The 21,336-nt window shown below is 40.9% G+C and overlaps 1 protein-coding gene across 2 annotated transcripts in view; it reads left to right on the top strand.

Annotated features, from left to right (window-relative positions):
- The window catches only part of AMZ1 (archaelysin family metallopeptidase 1), a 41,278-nt gene that overhangs the window by 9,782 nt on the left and 10,160 nt on the right, over positions 1 to 21,336 (top strand). For both annotated transcript variants that reach the window (XM_007498407.2, XM_016423929.2), the window contains exons 2-7: positions 233 to 302; positions 4,986 to 5,676; positions 7,886 to 8,053; positions 14,005 to 14,133; positions 15,207 to 15,367; positions 17,053 to 17,229. In XM_007498407.2, coding sequence (XP_007498469.1) covers positions 5,373 to 5,676; positions 7,886 to 8,053; positions 14,005 to 14,133; positions 15,207 to 15,367; positions 17,053 to 17,229 — 939 coding nt within the window. In that variant the 5' untranslated portion in view covers positions 233 to 302; positions 4,986 to 5,372. The remainder of the gene's footprint in view (positions 1 to 232; positions 303 to 4,985; positions 5,677 to 7,885; positions 8,054 to 14,004; positions 14,134 to 15,206; positions 15,368 to 17,052; positions 17,230 to 21,336) is intronic.

The following is a 21,336-nucleotide window of genomic DNA, read 5'->3' as shown; positions in this document are numbered from 1 at the left end:
TGTGGACAAGTCATTTTCCCCTTCCAAGACTCTTTCCTTCTAGTCCCAACTCCCACGATCCTCCAAGTCCAGCAATATTTTTCTTCCACTTGTAAAATAATGACTTCAAAAGTTGAAAAATATTTAAATGATCCAAAATTCAAAGTCCATCTTAAAAGTGGCTTAATTTTTTTAAAAAATTTACTGCTATCTTCCTTTTTCCCTCCTTCCTTATCTCTTCTCAAACTGGAAGTATCAAGAATTTTGCATACCTGATCGACAGTTGATTCCTGAGAATTAGACAGACTTTGAATCAGACGAAGGTGAGTGTACAAAAATCACAAACCTTTAAAATCTGAGTTTTTCTTTGGGCTTCCCAGAAAAAAGAAAATTATTGGCTTTGAGTTTGAACTTGATTGAGGCTTCTCCTAAGACAACACTCCCCAGCCTCATTAAGAAACAAGACTTACTCTTAATAATTTGTTATCAATATTATCCACTGTATTTTACCTGACTTTTTTTGCCATTTAATATTTTAATTTACATTATATATTGCTTTCATTATTCTGTATTAGGTTTTATAAGCCTTCCTGAATTTCTTTCAATTCATTATGTTCAGTGCTCATTATTATTCAGTAAGAACGAGTTACATTCTTATATCACAGTTTGTTTAGTCTTTTCCATTTTGGAGGTACTTAATTTTTCTCCAGATTTTTACTGTTGCTCATAGTGCTTAAACAGATATTTTGATAATATGGTGCCTTTCTTTTTGTCCTTGAGCTCCTTGGTTTGAGGGCCTGGGAATGGAATTGGAATGAGTCCCCAAAGTCTTTGGTTTAATGGCTTCTCCTTTTCTCTGGTCTCCCTTATTTCTTTAAGTACTTTGCTATGCTGTCAGGAGAAAAGAGTTGGGGTGGGGGGAAAAAGGAGATGGAAGGGGAAAGTAACATTTCTTTTTAAAAAATTCTTACCTTCTGGGGGCATAGTGGCTCAGTGGATTGAGAGTCAGGCCTAGATAGGAGAGGTCCTGGGTTCAAATTTGACCTCAGGCACCTCCCAGCTGTACAAACCTGGGCAAGTCACTTAACCCCTATTGTCTAGCCCTTACCACTCTTCTGCCCTGGAACCAATATACAGTAAGGGTTTTAAAAAAATAAGCAAACAAAAAACTCTTTACCTTTCCTCTTTAGAATCAGTACTATGCATTGGTTCTAGGGCAGAAGCATGGTAAGGGCTAGGCAATGGGGGTTAAGTGACTTGCCCAGGGTCACATAGCTGGGAGGTGTCTGAGGCCACTTTTGAACCCAGGACCTCCCATCTCTAGACCTGACTTTCAATCTGCTGAATCACCTACCTGCATTCCAAGGAACCAATGCAGAAAAGGCTATAAAAGAGTTTTAAGTTACTTGACCAGGATCACACAGATAGGAAGTGTCTGAGGCCATATTTGAACCCAGGACCTCTGTCTCTAAGCCTAGCTCTCCATCTACCGAGCTACCCAGATGCCCCCTTTCTTTAAACACACCCACCTCTCTGGGTTCAAAGAGTTTTCTCACTTATAAAGTGAAACATTCATACTTCTTCCATTAAATTCCTTCCTTAGAGTCCTTTCCCATGCTAATATATTTCAGCAGTTAAGAAAGCTCTGTTTTCTTTCTCAGATCTCCCTATTTATAGCTTACGGTTGTTGGCATGTATTCATGGCTCTGACTACTTAATTTATATCTCTGGCCTCTCTTGCATGCCTCAGGAAACTTCGGAATTGGTACATTTCCTTGGGATGTATTTCTCTTCTTTATCCACCCCCTGTCTTCTTTTCCTCCCATTCCCTGTCCATCATCTCCATCATGTAGATACTACATATCAAAATCCAAGGCCATTTTGATTCAGTGATTGCTGTTTCTAGCAGCTTTCATGTAAATACATGGGACCCTGGCTAGTAAAGCTTGTAATTCAGATAATGAAAAGGTGTCACAAACATGAGGAGAATCACAAAGGATATGCTTTGTAATTACAAATTAGATTGGAAAGTCATGTTTCCCTTGTGAAGGGGCCCCACTGGAGCTGTAGTAGTTAAATAAAAAGACAGGGAAGCCAGTAAAGATGCCCATCAGTGCTGAATGCATTAGGAAGAGAAAAGAAGAGAGTAATAGACTGCATTTCAGGATGTGTACAGGTCTGTAAACTCATTCTGTATAGATTACAGCTCTAGCAGAGCCTGTGGCATGGAAGGTTCCATGGAAACACAGTTCCTGCTGCAGCCACCCAAACTGCTTGGGGTGGGGAGTAGGGGTGGGGGAAGGACAGTGTTGGAGAGAAGGCAGGAATACCATCTAGATTTGCATCTTAAATGGGAAATAGTGCACAGATCCAACACTAGACTGCAAGGAATTAATGAGAAATTAGTGAAAAGAATTAAGAATATAGATGGAATGAAAAGGATCCTTAAAGGTGGATCATGATTATTCTCCAAAAACCCTATGGAAAAATCAGTGTCCACCTGTTTTGGTGGAAACTATATAGTTTTCTTTCTATAGTGCCTGGCATAGAATTCCATTGAGTGAAGGTTTTTGAAAATGAACCATTTCATAAGAGAATGTGTTATGCTTTTGTTATCTCACTGAATTCCCTACTTATGCTTAATAAATATTTGTGTTAAAAATTAATTTCACATTCAGAAAAAAGATCCAGACATATCAATTGACTGTAAGCTTAATAGGCACAACATAGTATGACAGCCAAAAAGCGAATGTGATATTGGGTTGCATTAAGAGAGGAAAAACTTCTAGGCAGAAAGAAGTGATTTGAGGGGGCATCTGGGTAGCTCAGTAGATGGAGAGCTAGGCTTAGAGACAGAGGTCCTGGGTTCAAATATGGCCTCAGACACTTCCTATCTGTGCGATCCTGGTCAAGTAACTTAAACCCTTTTATAGCCTTTTCTGCATTGGTTCCTTGGAACCAATACACAATATTGATTCTAAGACATAAGGTAAGGAAAGGAAGGAAGGAAGGAAGGAAGGAAGGAAGGAAGGAAGGAAGGAAGGAAGGAAGGAGGAAGGGAGGAAAGGAAGGAAGAAGGAAGGAAGGAAGGAAAAAAGGAAGGAAGGAAGGAAGGAAGGAGGGAGGAAAGGAAGGAAAGAACGAGGGAGGGAGGAAAGGAAGGAAGAAGGAATAAAGGAGGGAAGGAAGGAAATATGGAAGGAAGGAAGGAAGGAAGAAGGGAGGGAGGGAGGAAGGAAGGGAGGAAAGGAAGGAAGGAAGAAGGAGGAAGGGAGGAAGGAAGGAAAAAGAAGGAAGGAGGGAGGGAGGGAAGAAAGGAAGGAAGGAAGGAATTGATCTGAATGCAGTGGTAGATGCCTGTAGTCCCTGATCCTGGGGAGATTGAGGTTGATGGATTGAGTTCAGGAGTTCTGAGATGCAATGGGGATAAAGCTGATCAGGTATACACATAAAGTCCTGAACCAATATGGAGAGCCCTTGGGAATAGAGGGCCATGAGACTGTGTAAAGAAGGAAAAACTGGTTCAGGCTGAAAATAATGGATGAAATTAAAGGTTCCATGCTAATCCATTGGGATCAGGTCCCTGAATGGCCACTATACATTTAGTTTGGGTGAGATTGGGATACCTAGTTTAAAAAAAAGTGCTAGAGAGGTGTAGACTCTCTGTAATTCACCCTGGTCTTGAGTATTGTGTCAGTTTGGGGTGCCATAGTTTAAAGACATGGATAAATCTGAGAAGGGCAACCAGGATGAGGAAGGACCTTGAATTAGGGTAAAAGGGATGGGATAAGGACTTGAGGATATTTAGCTTGGAGAAGAGAAGACTCAAGAGACTCATAATAGCCTTCTTCAAGTATTTGAAGGCTTTGTCATAGGAAGAGGGATTAGATTCATCCATTAGGCTCCTGAGGGTGTAATCTGAAACAACAGATGGTTAGAAGTTACAAAAAGGCTACATCTTCTGATGTTTTTATTGACCTGCCTGGAATTCTCTACCTCCTCATCTTCCTTTCTGGCTTCCTTCAAGTCTCAGCTAAAAGGAGACCTTATGCAGGAAGCTCCCCACCTTAATTCTAGTCCCCTTGCTCTGTAGTTTGCCTCCTATTTATCCTGAATACAGCAGGATTGTGTAAATTCAGGTATGTGTAATATGCAAGCAAAAACAATGAAGGCAGAAAAAATAAAGAAATATATATTTTTAATCACACACTAAATCTGCATCATTTCCCCAAGTAATATAAAGTCTCATAGTAGACAACTCAATCATGCTCATTTTCTTGAGGTGTTAATGGGAATCATTACATTGTTTTGCACCAAACATTAGCATCCATACAAGTTGTGTCGGTCTCAGAGAAGTGCTTCTCTTTGTTTCATGAATGCTATTTAGTTATTAATAATGGTCCCAAAGTACAAGAGTAGTGATGCTGGTAGCTCTGATGAGCCTATGAAAACTTGTAAAGTGCTTAGGTATGTTCATATAAGATGTGCTTATTAAATAATGAGGTTCACTATTATGCATGATTTTCAACTAACACTGAAGGTCATGGAACATATTGGCTGCAAAAAAACAAGGTCTTACTCTATCCTTTATTTGCACACTTATTTGCATGTTGTCCTCCCCATTTGATCTTGAGATCTTTAAGAGCAGGAATTGTCTTTTGCCATTCTTTTAATCTCTATCATTTAGTGCAGTGTCTGGAACATAGTAGATACTTAATAAATGTTTATTGTCTCCCTGACAGTTTAGGCTTGAGGTTAGGAGAAGCTTCCTAACAATCAGAGATGTCTAAGAAAAGGAATGAGCTACTTTGGGAGGTAGTGGCTTTCCCCTCCTTGGAGATCTTCTGTCGGGCTACATAACCACTTGTTGGGGATATTAGGATGGTAATTAAGGGTCTGGGTTGGATGAAGTGGTCATTGAGATGCTTTTTAATTTTCACATTCTGTGACTCTGTAATTGTATAGGAATAATGATGATATTCTATGTTTTTTCTCCCTGTTCACAGGCATCCTCATTGCCCCTCATTGCCTCTATTGATTCTCAGTACCCAATATAGTACCATGACCCTGGGCACCCATAGGAAGGAAGTCTTCCAGATCTCTTAACTGACTGTGTGTATTTCACTTGCTGGCATTCTCTGAAGCCCCTTCGATCTACTCAAGAAGAAGTTCTGGGTCACAATCCTCTTCACAGAGGGAAAAGGTCTTTTGACTAATCTTGAGACCCAGGAGTTTGTCCATTTCTCATTCCTGACTCCAGCTGTCCTCACAGACTTTCCTCTGAAGAAACTCTAGGGGAAGTGAGTTACTGGGGGGCTAGTGACTACTAATGCCAGATCATCAGTCTCCCTCTCCCAAGGGTATCTCCTAGCTCGAGGTTTGGCTTGGCAGAGATGTTGCAGTGTAAGCATGCTGAGGAGTTCAGTTTTGGTCCCCGGGCCCTAAAGGATGCTCTCATCTCCACCAACCCTGCTCTACAGGAACTCTATGCTAAGGCTTTTTCCACCACCGAGAGGCTTTTTCTCTCTGAAGCATACAACCCACAAAGGACCCTCTTCTGTACCTTGGTTATCAGGACTGCCTTTGACTGGCTCCTAAGCCACCCTGATGCTCCAGAAGACTTTGAGACCTTCTACCACTCCCTGCTAAGAAGGAAACAGAGCATGTACCGGAAGCATATTTACTTACAGCCTATAGGTACTTTGGATTGGGGGAAGGTGTGTCACTCAATTTAGCATGGGGCTGCTGGCTTCACAACCTGATTTGTGTGGAAGCAGGATGATAGGGGTCTGTCTGGCCCCATTCAGGAAGATTTGTGTAATTTATAGCTCTTAGGAGTTAGAACCCAGAGTACTCTGAGGTCTCTAAGAAAAACAGTATTTTGCCTTAGGCAGTACTTAAAGAAAGGTGAGAGTGAGAGAAGGAGGAAGGAAGGGAAAGAGATGGAATGTGATGAGAGAGAGACAGAGAGAAACAGGTGGGGGGTTTAGGAAATAGGATCTGGGTAATAATTCCTTCCTTCCTCCCTCCCTCTTTCCCTCCCTTCCCTCCCTTCCTCCCCTTCCTTCCTTCCTTCCTTCCTTCCTTCCTTCCTTCCTTCCTTCCTTCCTTCCTTCCTTCCTTCCTTCCTTCCTTCCTTCCTTCCTTCCTTCCTTCCTTCCTTCCTTCCTTCCTTCCTTCCTTCCTTCCTTCCTTCCTTCCTTCCTTCCTTCCTTCCTTCCTTCCTTCCTTCCTTCCTTCCTTCCTTCTTTCCTTCCTTCCTCCTCCCTTCCTTTCTTTCTCTCTCTGCCTCTCTGTCTCTGTCTCTGTCTCTGTCTCTGTCTCTGTCTCTGTCTGTCTTTCTCTCCTCCATTATCTTCTGTCTTAGAATCAATACTGAGATACTGAGTATGGGGTCCAAGGCAGAAGAGCAGTAAGGACTAGGCAAAGGGGATTAAGTGACTTACATGGGGTCACACAGTTAGAAAGTGTCTAAATTTAGATTTGAACCCAAGACCTTCTATCTCTGGACCTGACTTTCAAACTACTGAGCCACCTAGCTGCTCCCCTGGGTAATAATTTCATCTCAGAACAACAACCAAAAAAAACCCAACAATAAACAAGGGCATAGGATAGCATATTTATCTCAATGTTGAGAGAGGGGAAAAAAATGGCATGGTTTTGGGCGCTTTTTTTAACCTTCCATATTAGAATCAGTACTAAGTATTAGTTCCAAGGCAGAAGTGGGGTAAGGGCTAGGCAACTGGGGTTGTGACTTACCCAGGGAAACACAGCTAGGAAGTGTTTGAGGCCATATTTGAACCCAGGCTTGGGTCTCCAGGGTCTCCATTGAGTTGCCTTCGGTCCATTGGGCAGCTGTCTAGCTGCCTCTTTAGGTACTTTTGAAAAGGAATGAGATGCACCTCCTAATGGAAAGGGGATGGTCATAGAGGATAACTTAAGATCTTTTTTTTGGGACTTGGTCAGTGTAGAAATTTATTTTCATTGCATCTACATGTTGGTAACAAGAGTTTTGTTTTTCTTGATTTTTCATTGAGGGAGAGAGATCAGATTATGAAAATAAAATAAAATAAAATAAAATAGAATTAAAGAAAAGGAATGGGATGGTTTTCTACCCCTCTTTTCATCCTATTCCTTATACTCTTGATTCCTTGAGTTCTAGGGCAAGAGACCATGGAAGGAAGACATCTTGACTCTATAAAGAAGCACTAACTGCTGAGCATTGGCAATACCCTGGAAGTGAGAGAAGAGGGGACTGCTAGGTGGCTCAGTGGATAGAGAGCCAGACTCACAGGTGGAAGGTGTTGGTTTTCAATTTAATCTCAAAAAAACTATTGGTTGTGCAGCCCTGGGCAAGTCACTTCACCCCCACTGCCTAGTTCTTACCTCTTTTCTGCCTTGGAACCAATGCACAATATTGATTCTAAGTCAGAAGGTGAGTTAAAAAAACAAAAATTAAATTAAAAAAATTTTTTTAATAAAAAAAGTGAAAGAAGACCTGGCTTAATGAGTATGCTGCCAAACTACATTGGATATAGCTGTCATCCCAGAAGTAAGTTGGGGACACCCTGAGAGGATGGAGGAAGATGGATATAGTTGCTCAAGGGATATAGATACTATCTTCAGAGAAGTGAGGATCCTAACTCCAAAATTCTAGACTGAAATGAAAGCCTAGGGAATACCCCTTCTTCAGGCAAACTTCTAACAGTCAGCCCTTGGAATACCAGTCATTTGAGTTTCACTTTTCCCTTGAGGAAGTATAATTCAACCTTGCATCATAGAGGTGCCCACCATTAGGAAATGAATCCAGTTGGTCATGTATTCTGCATCTTGGGGCATTCTCCACCTAAGCAAACAAACAAGGCATAGCCAAGGCAGAGATTGACCATCCTGTTTCCATTCCTAGATCTAAGCGAAGGACCTGTGGGGAGCTCCCTCCTGGACTGTCTCCGGGGCTGCGTAGAATCTTTCTTTCTTGGGCTTCGGGTGAAGTGCCTTCCCTCCATCCCAATCTCTTCCATCCACTGCTGCTTCCGTCATAATCGGGACACTGACAGGATCCAGCTCCATGCGGGTCAGTTTGGACTGGGAATAAAGATGGTGTCATCCCACTGGTTCTAATCACTTAGAGAAAATGCCATTCTTGCCCTATGTCCCCTGTGGAAGAAGGGAGGTGGGAAGGATGAAATCAGGTTTTTGTGGGGGGAAAATGTTTAGTGCTTTGGTAAAGGAAATTTCCACACCCAGTTTGTGGGTGCTGTTATGGAGAAATAAAAATTATGAGGCTCTTCAGACAACAATTTATTTAGCAATGCATATGGTTGCAAAACAAATTAGATCCAAGGCTTTTGGTTAGCGCAAGGAACTGGAACTTTGGTTTCTATACAGTTAAAGGAATGAAAAATAGGACGAAGCCATCTTGTTCCTTATTTGTGGATTGGATCTGGAAAAACTGATATGTGTGTGTGTGTGTAAATATATGGGTAGTCTTGTGACTCTCTTATAATCAAGAAATTGGCACTTAACATTACAAAATAGTGGATAAAGATATAATGGCATTACATTATTAAAAATATATTTTAAAATTTAATTTAAAATTTTTTCCATGGTTACATGATTCTTGTTGTCTCCCTCCTCTCTTCCCTTCCCACTCCTGGAGTTGACAAGGAATTATACATGTATTATTATTTGATACCCATTTCCATATGATTCATTTTTGTAATAGAGTAACCTTTTAAAACCAAAACTCCCAATCATATACCTGAATAAACAAGTTTTAAATCATAACATTATTTTAAATATAATAATGCTGATTTTTCTTCCTCTACGTTATCACTAAAAAATAAAAAATTCCTTATTTAGGATAGTTTCCACAGTAAGGTACCCCAGAGAATGCAGTGGCAGTGAGGGAAAGAACACTTGGTCTGCAAGGGACTTTTTGAATATGTCTAAGTAGTTAGAGAAGGCACTTTAGATGGAGACAGGATCTGAGGGCAGGGTGGGACAGTTTAGAATTGACTGGCTAAGATGCCTCATTCAGTTGGATATAATGACCATCGCTGTGGCACTAGAAGGGGTATCAGTCCAAGGGACTCAATTTACAAATAACATTGTCTAAGGTCACACAGAGGTGGTTTCAGAAGTAGGATTTGATCTCAGGACCTCTGACTCCAACGTAGGGATTCCTTCCACAAGTGATGCCAGAAACCTAAACCAAAGCCTGGAAAAAGCCACCAGGCAGGAAGTTTTGGGCAGCTAGGTGGCTAGAGTGCTAGGTGGCTAGTGGATAGAGTGCTGGGTATGAAGTCAGGAAGACTCATCTTCCATGAGTTCAAATCTGGCCTCCAATTAGCTGTGTGACTCTGGACAAGTCATTTAACTCTGTATGTCTCAGTTTTCCTCACTATCAAATGAGCTAGAGAAGGAAATGGCAAACCACCCCATGACTTTACCAAGAAATCTCCAATGATCCAGGACAATTCTGAAGGACTTATGAGAAAGAACACTATCCACATCCATAGAAAGAACTGTGGGAGCAGAAATGCATTAGAAAAATATATGCTCGATCCCATGGGTCAATGGGGATATGATTGGGGATGTAGACTCTAAGCAAATATTGATAATATGGAAATAGGTTTTGATCAATGACACATGTAAAACCTAGTGAAGTTGCTTGTTGGCTATGGGAGGGGGGAAGAGGGAAGGGAAAGAACATGAATCATGTAACCATGGAAAAATACTCTAAATTAATTAAATAAAAAATGAAAAATAGAAAAAAAAAAAGAAAACTCTAAATGAGGTCATGAAAAGTTGGACATGACTGAAACAACTAAATGACAGGAAGTAGTGGAGACAATATTTGAACTGAAGTCCTCTGATTTCAGTGAAGCCTAGGAAAAGTCCCAAGAAAAGTATCTGTCCTGTCTTCTTGTCTTTAATGAAGGTATTCTGCCATTTGACATACTTCTGCTTAAATGATTTTCCTTATTTCCCCTCTTAAAAATTATCTCATTAGGTCAATTCTAAACTCAGAAATCCAGAGATTTAGAGCTGGAAGAAATTTGGAAAGCTGTCAAGGCAATCTCTTCATTTTACAGATGAGGAAACTGAGGCAAACTAGGTGACTTGCCCAGGGTAACACAGTTAGTAAGTGTCTAAGGACATATTTGAACCTTTCCAGGCCTCATATTTTATCTTCTGTGCCACCTAGATAACCCAGATATGAGTAAGACCCTTCTTTTCTTTCCTTTTTTTAAAAAAATCTTTGCCTTCCATCTTAAAATCAATACTATGTATCAGTTTCAAGGCAGAAGAATGGTAAGGGCGAGGCAATGGGGGTTAAGTGACTTGCCCAGGGTCACATAGCTAGGAAGTGTCTGAGGTCAGATCTGAACCTAAGACCTCCTATCTTTAGGTTTGGTTCTCAATCTACAGAGCCACCTAGCTGCTCCTCTTATTTTTTTTTTACAAACCTCAGTTATTTCATCTGTAGAATGGAGATAATATATCTATAGGACTTAGCCCACAGAGATGTTGTGAGGTTTAAATGAGTTAATGTTCAATGAGTTAAACAAAAAATGTAAAGCACATTGTAAAACCTAAAGGCTACCTGGAGGTCAGTTGTCATAGTCATAAAATTATCCTGGGCATTCAGTTATTCTCTCATCGTCCCTGAAGTATAGGAGAGGAAGGGATTTTTATAGATGAAGAAAATGGGGCCCAATGGAGAAATGACTTCTCTTTCCTTAACTGGGAGGTCAGTAAGAAACCATGGAGCAGACAGGCTATTGTCAGTCAATATCACTGAGATGTTAGTATACTACCATCCAAGTTGAAGGATTTTCTTTCACCAATAATAGATAGGAAAAATTGTTTTCTTAGGAGAGATCCGGTCTACCTCTCTTACTTGAGGAGGAGGTACTGGAGGCTAAAAAAAATGGAGACACTCAGATATGATTGATATTTGGAAAGGGATGAGATTTTAAAAATAATATTCACTTTTTTCTTTTTTAATGTGAACTTCATAATCATCAAAAAAATTTCAATATTCAAAGAAGAGAATTGTATAAATCATTGAGAACTCATACACAGATTTTCAGAAGAAGAAACTATATGTATAGATATATAATATATTAATACATAATTACATTTTATAAACACACAAATAGCAAGGAAGTAATAGTTCCTTTGTACTTCTTATTTTCTTGTTCATTTAAAAATGATTTATTAATATTCCTATTAAAATTGTTTTAAATTTTGAACTGGAATACCAAAAAGAGAATTTCCATATACATAGCAGAGCATAAAACGAGAATTGTAAACACAACTGTGAATCTTCATTTCATACTGCTTGTTTTTTTAAAAGTATACAATAAATTTCACCCATATCCTGTTGGTTTGTGTTTTCTTCTTAACTTGCCTCTATTCCATTCTATTCATTAAAAAAATATGCTTCAATGGCCTTTTTATTTTTTTAACATCAAGACTGACATCTCCCTATTTCCCTGTTACCTTCCCCCAACTAAAAAACAAAACAGAGTAAAAAATAAGAATACATAATCCACAAAACAGTCATGTCCAAAAATCTTATTTCTTTCTGTACCTTGAAATTGTCACCTCTCTCACAGGAGGTAGAGGCTTTTAAAAATATATCCTAAGGAGAAATGGTTGGTCATTTCATTGATCAGAGTCTTTAGGTGTTTTCTGTTTTGCTACTTTCTCTTCTAAGTTATTTGATAATAGCTAACATTGATATACCAGTGTACCAGGCACTGAGCTAAGTGCTTTATAAATATTATCTCATTTGATCCTCAACAATCCTAGGAGGTAGGCACTATAATTATTCCCATTTTGTGGATGAGGAAATTGAGACAAACAGAAGTTAAATGACTTGCCCAGTCACATAGGTAGTCTGAGGCTGCATTTGAATTCAGGTCTTCCTGACTCTAGGTCTGGTGCTCTATCTGCTATCCTGTCTAGTTGCTCTATTTCATTCTAATTTTTTCCTCCAAAACTTTTATTCCTTTAAAAAAAAATCTCCTGCTTAATTTCCTCAAAGTATTCATGTAGTATAATTCATTTCCTCCCCTTTGATCCCTTGCTTGAAGTCATTACAGAGTTACTCTTTCCTTCTCTTGGAGGATTTCTACCTTCATAATAATTTTTTTTCTAAACCCTTGTCTTGCATTTTAGAATCAATACTATGTACATATAGGTCGGAATACCATGTATTTTGTGTAATTAGAATCCGCTCCCCAGGACTCCCAATTCCCAGCATCCCATTTTCGTTCTCCTTATGTTTTGGAGATAAAGTTTCTGGGACCCTGTCCCTCTCTCACTTCTTGTGCGAAAGTGGCTGGGAAAACTTCTCTTCACTCAGGCTTTTACTTTTTGTCTTTTATTTCTTTTACTTCAAGTGGGTATTAATAAATCTTATAAAATATAATGCTTGGAGTTATTGGATATTAACTTTAATCTCACAATTCCAAAGCAGAAAAGGGGTAAGGGCTAGGCAATGTGAATTAAGTGTCTTGCCCAGGGTGACACAGCAAGGACGTGTCTAAGGTCAGATATGAAACCAGGAATTCATGTCTTTGAGCCTGGCTTTCAATCCACTTAAGTCACTTAGCTGCCCAACCCCCATCAATAACTTCTGATACTTGTCAGTGCTTCCTTTGATTTATTTAATTCTCTAGTTTTTATTTTTTGAACTGGGGTTTGTGCTGGGACAGGTGTTCAACCATTCCCCATGCTTTGCTTTTGGGTGGGGTAGTCAACCTTGCTTGGTCTTACTTTAGGACAGCTGAGTTCCTGGGCTACCCTTTGGTTCACCGAAGGTGCTACCATTATCTTGGACCCTTCTTGGGTCTTGCTGGGAGGCACGTTTGTTTGTGTTGGCTCTGGTGTCACTGTTGGTCCCTTTCCTGTGCCTGTGGGTTGCTGGGTGATGTTTTGTGCGGCCGTGGGGTAGAAATCACTTGCGGTAATATGTCACTGGATATCTTGATTTATGCTCCTGTCTTCATATCTGTGACTAATCACTAAGTCACTGATGCCTGGCTTTCAGCTAGAAGTCCTCCCTTATAACTTGTAAGCATTGTCAAGCAGAACAGGTCAATACATTAGGCACGCAGGAGAATGAATGGCTCGTCCCTCACCACTAGTTTATCACCTTTTTGCTGAGAATGGCAGCTACCTTTTATCCTGTCCTTTGAATCATGGTTGGACTCTGCTTTGGTGAGAGTACTTCTGAGGTCTTTCAGGGTTACTATTGTGGCTGTCACAGAGGTGGTTCTCCTGGGTCGGCTCATCTCAATGTGCATCACTTCACATACACATTTCTCTGAATCTGTTATGAAGGATGGGTAATTCATACAAACACAGGAAGCAAGATTTCAGAGGGATGTGGATTAGAACCCACATGATGCAAAGACTGAAGTCCATAAAAGTCCTTTCCCTTTTTATTTTGTTGTCTCCTGTTTGAGTTTAGAAGCCGATTGCAAGTTCTTTGAAAAGCTCTAACCTCTTGGATGTGATAAAAGAGATAGTCTATATTTAGGGCAAAAAAAGAGAGGTATTGAGGGGTGCCCCAGCTTGCTAGGGATTGTAGGGGAGGCATTAGAGAAGTTGCCTCGATTGTAAATGTAATGTAACTGTAACTGTAAATGTAAATTTGGGACTGAAAATATGGCAGCCCAACCTTTATTGTTGGTGCCTCCTGTGCTTGCCCAGGGAGACTTAGAGTAGTTAAGCAATACAATCTAACACTTTGTTATTGTATAAGATTTTTTAAAATCAAATATGATAAATTTTATTAAAATTACAAATGGAGAAAATTTTATAGAACTGGAATGGAAATGTTCGTCCCCTACTGAAAAGTTCCTTGGTTTAAAGTTATATGAAAGTGTCATTTTGCATTTGTGTTTATCTCCCAGGGTTTCATTGTATAAGATTTTAAAGATCTCACCTAACCCCTTGTCTGTTTTCCACTGTAAGAACCCACTGCCTTTTGTATTCCATCACCAGATAGCATTTTGACCTTCCTAAAGAACAATAAACCTATGGATGCCCTGTGTGTGCTGGGTCTCACACTCATGGATCTATACCCCTGTGAAACCTGGAGCTTCACTTTCGGCAAATTCCTTCCAGGACAAGGTGAGATCTGCTTCTTGGATGCCTTGGACCCAGGAGGGAAATTTGGGTGGGATCTTCTCATCGGAAGACCAATGTAGGGAAAGACATTTCCTGGCTGTAATTGTCATATGTCTTTTTTTTTTCCTGGTGGAAGAAGTGGAAATGATATAGGAAATAAACACCTTCACTTAATTAATCATGATTAGGAGGAAGAAAAGGAGATCCATAGGTATGGACTCATAAATACCAGTTAGGTGACAGTGGTTAGAGTGCTGGGCTTAGAATCAAGAAGATTTTAAATCTGCCCCAGATACTCCCCAGTTGGGCAAATCACTGAACTTTGATCAGCCTCAGTTTATAGTCATCTATAAAATGACAAGATTGTGTTCAATGGACCCTCAGCGCTCTCTCTCTCTCTCTCTCTCTCTCTCTCTCTCTCTCTCTCTCTCTCTCTCTCTCTCTCTCTCTCTCTCTCTCTCTCTCTCTCTCTCTCTCTCTCTCTCTCTCTCTCTCTCTCTTCCCCTCCCTCTCTCCCCCTCCTCTTAACTTCTGTCTTAGTAGCAATTCCAATCCAGAAGTGTAAAAGGCTTGCCTAGGTTCACACAGTTAGGAATGTTCTGAGGCCAAATTTGAACCCAGGTTTCCAGAGCCTAGAGCTCTATCCACTTTAGTACCAAGTAGCCCCTCTAAGGTCTCTTTTAGCACTAAATGCATGATCTTATCAACCTTTTTCCATGAAAAAAAATTGCTTGCCCTTCCTAATGAGATTTATATAGGTGATAAAATGAATGAAAGTAGGTTTTTTTATGGGCAACCCAAAATTCTGGGAAAATTCTTTTCAAGGCTACATGGAACAGCTGGGGAAGCAGGTGACAAGGAGTGAGTCTGACTCATCACCCAGCCAACACCACAATGATAAACTGGACAAATGTAGGTTTTTCTTGATGAGGGATTTCTGAGAACACCTTTATCCCTTTAGGGGATAGCGGATGTGGCCCTCTTGGTCACCTAGGTAGGTTCTCTTGATGCCTCCTGATCCAGTCTTTAACCCCTTAAGGTAGGATGCTGATTATGGTCTTCTGTCTTCTCCTCAGAAGTGGGAGTATGCAGCTTTGCCAGGTTTTCGGCTGATTTCTGCCAGGCTCCGGGGGCTGAAGAGACTCCAGAGATCTCCCTGAGGGTCCCTGAGATAACTCTAAGGGACAGAAATCGGACATTATTCTTCACCATTCTGGAGATGGTTCAGTGCTGCAAGGTATGTGTTTCCTAGTCTTCAAATTCAGGCCTTGTTGCTCATCTGGTTTCTATCTCTTAGAGCCAAATTGAAGCTTCAAAGCTATTTTATCCTTTTTTTCTGAGAAATGGGTCCTGCCTGGGAGGCATTATGTTATAATGAACAGAGAAGTGGCCTCAGAGGCTAGAAGGCCCAGGTTCCAGCCTGCCTCTGACCCATATTGGCTGAGCAACACGAGGGAAATCACTTAATTTTTTTAGTGCTCTCAGTTGAGAAGGTGCCCATTAGTATTGGTGGAGGAAATCATCACCTGGGAGTTTCTTGAAAAAAAGAAATACTTCTTAATCAGTAGTGGATGTTATACGGTCTGAAGGGACATTTTACATATGTAATAGCATGTGGGTACATTTTAAATTGTGATTGTAAAGCCAGTAAAAGGAGAGACAGTGTCTATACTGTAAAGATTAAAATTAGGGAGACTTAGGCAGGTAGAAATTAGTTTCTCTCTGCAAGGAGTATTATATTTTATGAGGTTTATCAAAGATTAAGAATTAAAGAAAATACAGGATAAGAAACACGTGCCTAGGCCAGAGAGGCCTAGACAAGATAATCTCACATCATGGAAGAGCCCCATCTGCTCCAAAATGGAAGTCCAAAAAAAAGTACAAAAGCCTTTGCAATCAGGTTAAATCCCTTCTTGATCTTGGTCCACCTGAGAATTCAGTGAGATTACAAAGCATTTTGGGGAAGTGGAGCAGGGGCTTGTGGGGATTGAAGCCCAGAGTTCAAGTCTATTTTTTACATTACATAAAGTATAAATGAGATTAGAAGAGTCTTGGAGGGTTCCACCTGGCTCTGGATACTCTTCAAGCATTTAGGATTAAATGACTTCCTTAATTCTGAGTTAATCAAGCTAGAATCTCTCCCTGATTGCCCTGCTCCCCCCCCCCAAAAACCCCAAAACAACCCAAAGAAGACAAAATTGGAAGGTCTCAATTGAATTCCTGCTCTTCTTGGGGTCCATGTAGGGGTTTTTTCTTCCTCTTAATCTTGCAGTCATTCCAGACTTGGGGACAAGCTCTAAGGGTTGGTACAGATTGTTATGACCCACAATGATAGGTTTTGATAACTAGGCATCGTATGTAGGAGGACTTAATACATTTTTGATAAATGAATGAGGAGGCAGTAACGAGCTTCAGGTGCTGCAGTGAATAAGAGATTGGTAGTGTCACCTGGCATACTCTTATTGATTTTGATATCTCAGGGAACCAAAGGCTGATTGTTAAAATTTCAGAGGAATATGGACACTTCAGAAATCAGAAAACACTAAAAATCAGGCCCTAATTTATTGCCTGACTGCTTGTCTAGAATTAAGAAAGTTAAGAAGAAAATGCTAATAATGTAGATTAAACTTAAAAGCAGGACCTGTGTTTTCAGAGAGCTGATTGTTAAACATTTATCAGCACATCAATGCCTCTAATCCATTTGAAATACAGCATTCCTATCAGCTGAAAGAAGGTCTTCAAGAAAGGCTTATTTTAGTGGAAGGAAAGCTAGGAAGGCTGGGCCTCCCTCCTCCTTCTGGAGTGGGAAATCCCAGGCTAAGTTACGGGATGGAAGAAGAGTAGGAAATAGCTGAACATGGATGATTATGAATGAGTTTTTTCTTCCAAACTTGGCCAAGGACAATTTAATTTTCTTAATAGGTCACCTGTCATGAGATCTGCCACCTGATTGGCTTAGGGAACTGCCGCTGGCTGAGCTGCATTATGCAGGGAGCCCTGAGTCTGGAGGAGGCCCTTCTCCGGCCCCTGGAGCTTTGCCCCATCTGCCTCCGAAAGCTGCAGTATTTTATTGGATTCAAGCTCATTGAGAGATACAAGGTGAGTGACGCCATTTTCCGGTGAAAATTAAGTTATCCAGAAGGAGCAACAGGCCCAGAGGTGGGCCATGAAGACACTTGCTGTTGCTGAGCATCTCCTGTCCCCACACAGCCCAGAGGTGAACACCTATTGACTGTTCTGCAACCCAGCTATGTAAGAATAATCCTTACATCAACACACACTCTATTAATCAGCATTAATGAGTCATTGTATTATTAATTACACACGAATACCTAGATTTACATGCTAGAGTGGCCAAATGAATCTCTAATTAGCTCTTCATGATCGCTGTTAGTTGTAATCAGGAAGAGCATGAAATGCTAAAACCAATAAATTCACATATTAAGTGCCTGTTTTTAAAACCTTCATCTTCTGTCTTAGAATCAATACTAAGTATTACTAATATATGTAATTAGCATACACATTTTAATTAATATATTATTATATTCATATTATGTTTGTATATAATCACCACAGAATTATATTATAATCAAATGTACTAATTTATATATAATATTAATATAAAATTATTATATTAAAGTATAGTACTTAAATCTATTTATATATTATTAATATTTAATTATATTACTATATCTTAAAATGGTTTATATTTTATTTATAATTATAGAATATATTTAAAATTATGTTTTAAATATAGCCTATAAATATAATTATATAATACATAAACCATGGTTTATATTTTATATATTATAAAGATAGTCATATAATACATTAATATTGTATACAAATTATTATATTGAATTACAATATAATTAATGTTATATTAATTTGTATAGATATATAAATTATACATATGCTTATTCATTCATACTAAGTATAAATATCTGTTCCAAGGCAGAAGACCAGTAAGGGCTAGGTAAATTGGGGTTAAGCGATTTGCACAGGGTCACACAGCTAGGAAGTGTCTGAGGCCAAATTTGAACCCAGGACTCTCCTGCCTCCAGGACTCCTAGCTGTTCCTGTGCTTATATGTTCTAAGCACCATGCTTGGTTGGCACCAGGGATGTCCTTGCCCTTCAGGAAGTTGACAATCTAGCTAGGGGAGATGGTATCTATATATGTAGTTATGTACAAAAGAGAAACAGAACAGGTTTCTGTTTCTAGGTGCTAGTGAGAGCTAGGTGACAGTGGATAGAGCTGGTCTTCAAATCTGACCGCTAGGGAAATTTAACACTGGCCTGTTCCCCTTCCTTTGGAGCCCCAAGCCAATCTTGCAATTTTAAAAAGAAGAGTTGGCTCTTAAGATTGAAATTACCCCTTTCCTCTTCACCTCTTCTTGTTTCAGAATGAGGAGAAAGCCTTTTATTGATCTGTAAACAAGTCTCTTAAGGAGTGGGGCAGAGAGAAGTGGGCATGCACCCTCTGCCCTTATTCCAAAGGTCTTGTTTCTGGCCTTTGTGACTCCTTGTTGTCTGGAAGACCCACCTCTTGCCAAGAGTGAGGTTGGAGTCCTCCAATCAGTGGGGCTTTGGAAGGGGACAGCAAGAAGAGCATAGATTGGAGTATCTAGGGCAGTGATAGTCAACCTTTTACAGGCAGAATGCCATGCCCCTCCCCCACCAGAGACCTTGTGCTGTGCCCCCTCCCCCAACTGAGTGCTGGGCATGTCCTCCCCCTTCCCCCCTTACCCCACACAGGGGAGGGAGTAAGCATTCCCATTGGGCCACTGGGTGGAGGGGTGGGTGAAGTGAGAAATATCCTCAGCAAGTGTAGAGAGGGGGAAGGGAGTGGTCTAAGTGCTCTGCTTCCCTCCAGCTCTGCTACCTGTGAGCTGCTTAACTTACCCCTGTGTACTCTCATTGGGCTGCTTGTCAAAGGGGCAGGGGATATGAAAAAATGTCATCAGGGCGCCAGCTCTGCCTGAGTTCTCTGCCTCTCTAGAAATGAACTTTTTTTTTTTAACCCTTACCTTCTGTCTTGGAGTCAATACTGTGTATTGGCTCCAAGGCAGAAGAGTGGTAAGGGCTAGGCAATGGGGGTCAAGTGACTTGCCCAGGGTCACACAGCTGGGAAGTGGCTGAGGCCAGATTTGAACCCAGGACCTCCCATCTCTAGGCCTGGTTCTCAATCCACTGAGCTACCCAGTTGCCCCCAAGAAATGAACTTTTATGGGGGGTAGGGTCGCTGTGCCCATAGAGTGTGCTCTGAATGCTATCTTTGGCACCCGTGCCATAGGTTCACCTTTACTGACCTTAGGGAAATAGGCCCTTTTTTCTGGGAATCCAGAGCGAGCGAGTAGGTATACTTTTGGGTGTGCTCTTAGAGGAGGTTTGCTGAGGAAATGACCCGTCATATGGCTAGAGGCCTTTTTCCCCCCTCTGGTCTATTTTTTATTATTTATTTAACAATTATAAATTAAGATATGGCCTTCAGAAAATTTTTAAAAATTTAATTTAAATATCAAATTTACATACGTTTTCCAAATTTATATGATTCATGTTATTGTTATCCCCCCCTTCTTTCCTCCCCCCTCCCAGAGTTGACAAACAATTCAGTACTCCAGAGAATTTTTAAATTCAGTTGTCTGTCTCTTTATGACCCTATTTTTTGTTTGTTTTTGTTTTGTTTTGTTTGTCTGTTTGTTTTTGGCAAAGATCCTAGAATGCTTTGCCATTTTCTTCTGCAGCTCATTTTACAGATGAGGAAACTGAGGCAAATGGGGTTAAGTGACTTGCTCAGGGTCACATAGCTAGTATTCCAGGTCATATCGGAATTCAGGTCTTGCTGATTCCAGGCCTCTCATCTATCTGCTGTGCCACCTGGATGCCTGTATAAGACCTGAATGTTAGTTATTAGCTAAAAGGTGATTTGGGGGGAGGTGCTAGCAGGAAGGGAATAGTGCTTCACATAGATGTCATTTGAGTTGAGCTGAGAAGCAAAACAGATTCTGAGAGACCCTGAGGGAGGGCATTTTAAGCTGGGGGGACAGTCTGTGCAAAGGACCAGAGGAGATTATGTGTGAGAGCAGGAAAGCCAGAATTCCCCAGATAATCTCTGAATTCCCACTTTGGCTAATAGCCCCAGTTTCCTGACTAGACAAAAATTAAAATGGATGGATTTGAGGTTTGGCCCTGCCTCTGCTTGGAGGAAAGAAAAGTGCCTCTATAGGAGGAAAAGGAGGAGGTTCACTGGGCCTAGACCATCCTTAGCCTGCACATACACGCAGACACAATTTAGAACAGATTTGACCTAAGGCCAGATGATCATTTGGAGTCTGAGATTCCTTTCTTGGACCCAGCCAGGATGTGTAGAGGGGTTTTCCCCAGGGAAGGAAGGGGCGTGCTCTGATCCGATGGTGATCCCCCTGCCTGGGAGAACGCCATTGCAAGGCCAAAGTATTCTCATTCCAGCCAGGCTAATATTCCAAGACGCTCATGACGGTCCTATTCTGCAGTAGCATCTCCCCGGCTCCTCTGGAAGCTGTCCAAGTGATGGGATGGGAGCATTGACTCCGCAGAGACCCTCCCGGGACAAGAGTGGGAGGAGACACCCACCGAGAGCTGCTGGAGACACTCGCCTTCCCAGTGGGGCAGAACGAATTGGTCTGGTGCCATTTTTATGATTTCACTCCCCACACCAGCCTACTCCCAAGCTAGGTCAAGAGGGAAGAGGTTCCCATGGAGATAATCTTTAGCCAGAATAACACCCATTCATTTCTCTAGAAGGGGCTCCAAACATGCCACACAGTTCATGGAATTCATTCCGTTTCTGTCTGTTCTCAATGCTAGGAGAGGATCCCTTCCAGGCTAGGCTGAGTTGTTCAGAGAAGGGAGATGTCAGACCTCGTCAGCAGCTGCTTCAGTACTAAAGGGGGGTGGGGGGGCTCCCTGGTATCACCAGGCTGGCCATTCTCCTCCCTTGGGCTTTGTGACATTGTTCTCTCCTGATCTTCCTCCAATCTGTTTGATTTCTCCTTCTCATGTTCTTCTTTTCTAAACTCCTACCTTCATCTTAGAATCAATTCTGTTTATTGGTTCTAGGGCTAAAAAGTAGTAAGAGCTAGGCAATGGCGGTTAAGTGATTTGCCCAGGATCACACAGCTGGAAGTGTCTGAGGTCTGATTTGAACCCAGGACATCCTGTCTCC

The sequence above is a fragment of the Monodelphis domestica genome, chromosome 7 (assembly GCF_027887165.1).
Source record: "Monodelphis domestica isolate mMonDom1 chromosome 7, mMonDom1.pri, whole genome shotgun sequence".
Classification (NCBI taxonomy): Eukaryota; Metazoa; Chordata; class Mammalia; order Didelphimorphia; family Didelphidae; genus Monodelphis; species Monodelphis domestica.
This window is presented reverse-complemented; position numbering and strand designations above follow the sequence as displayed.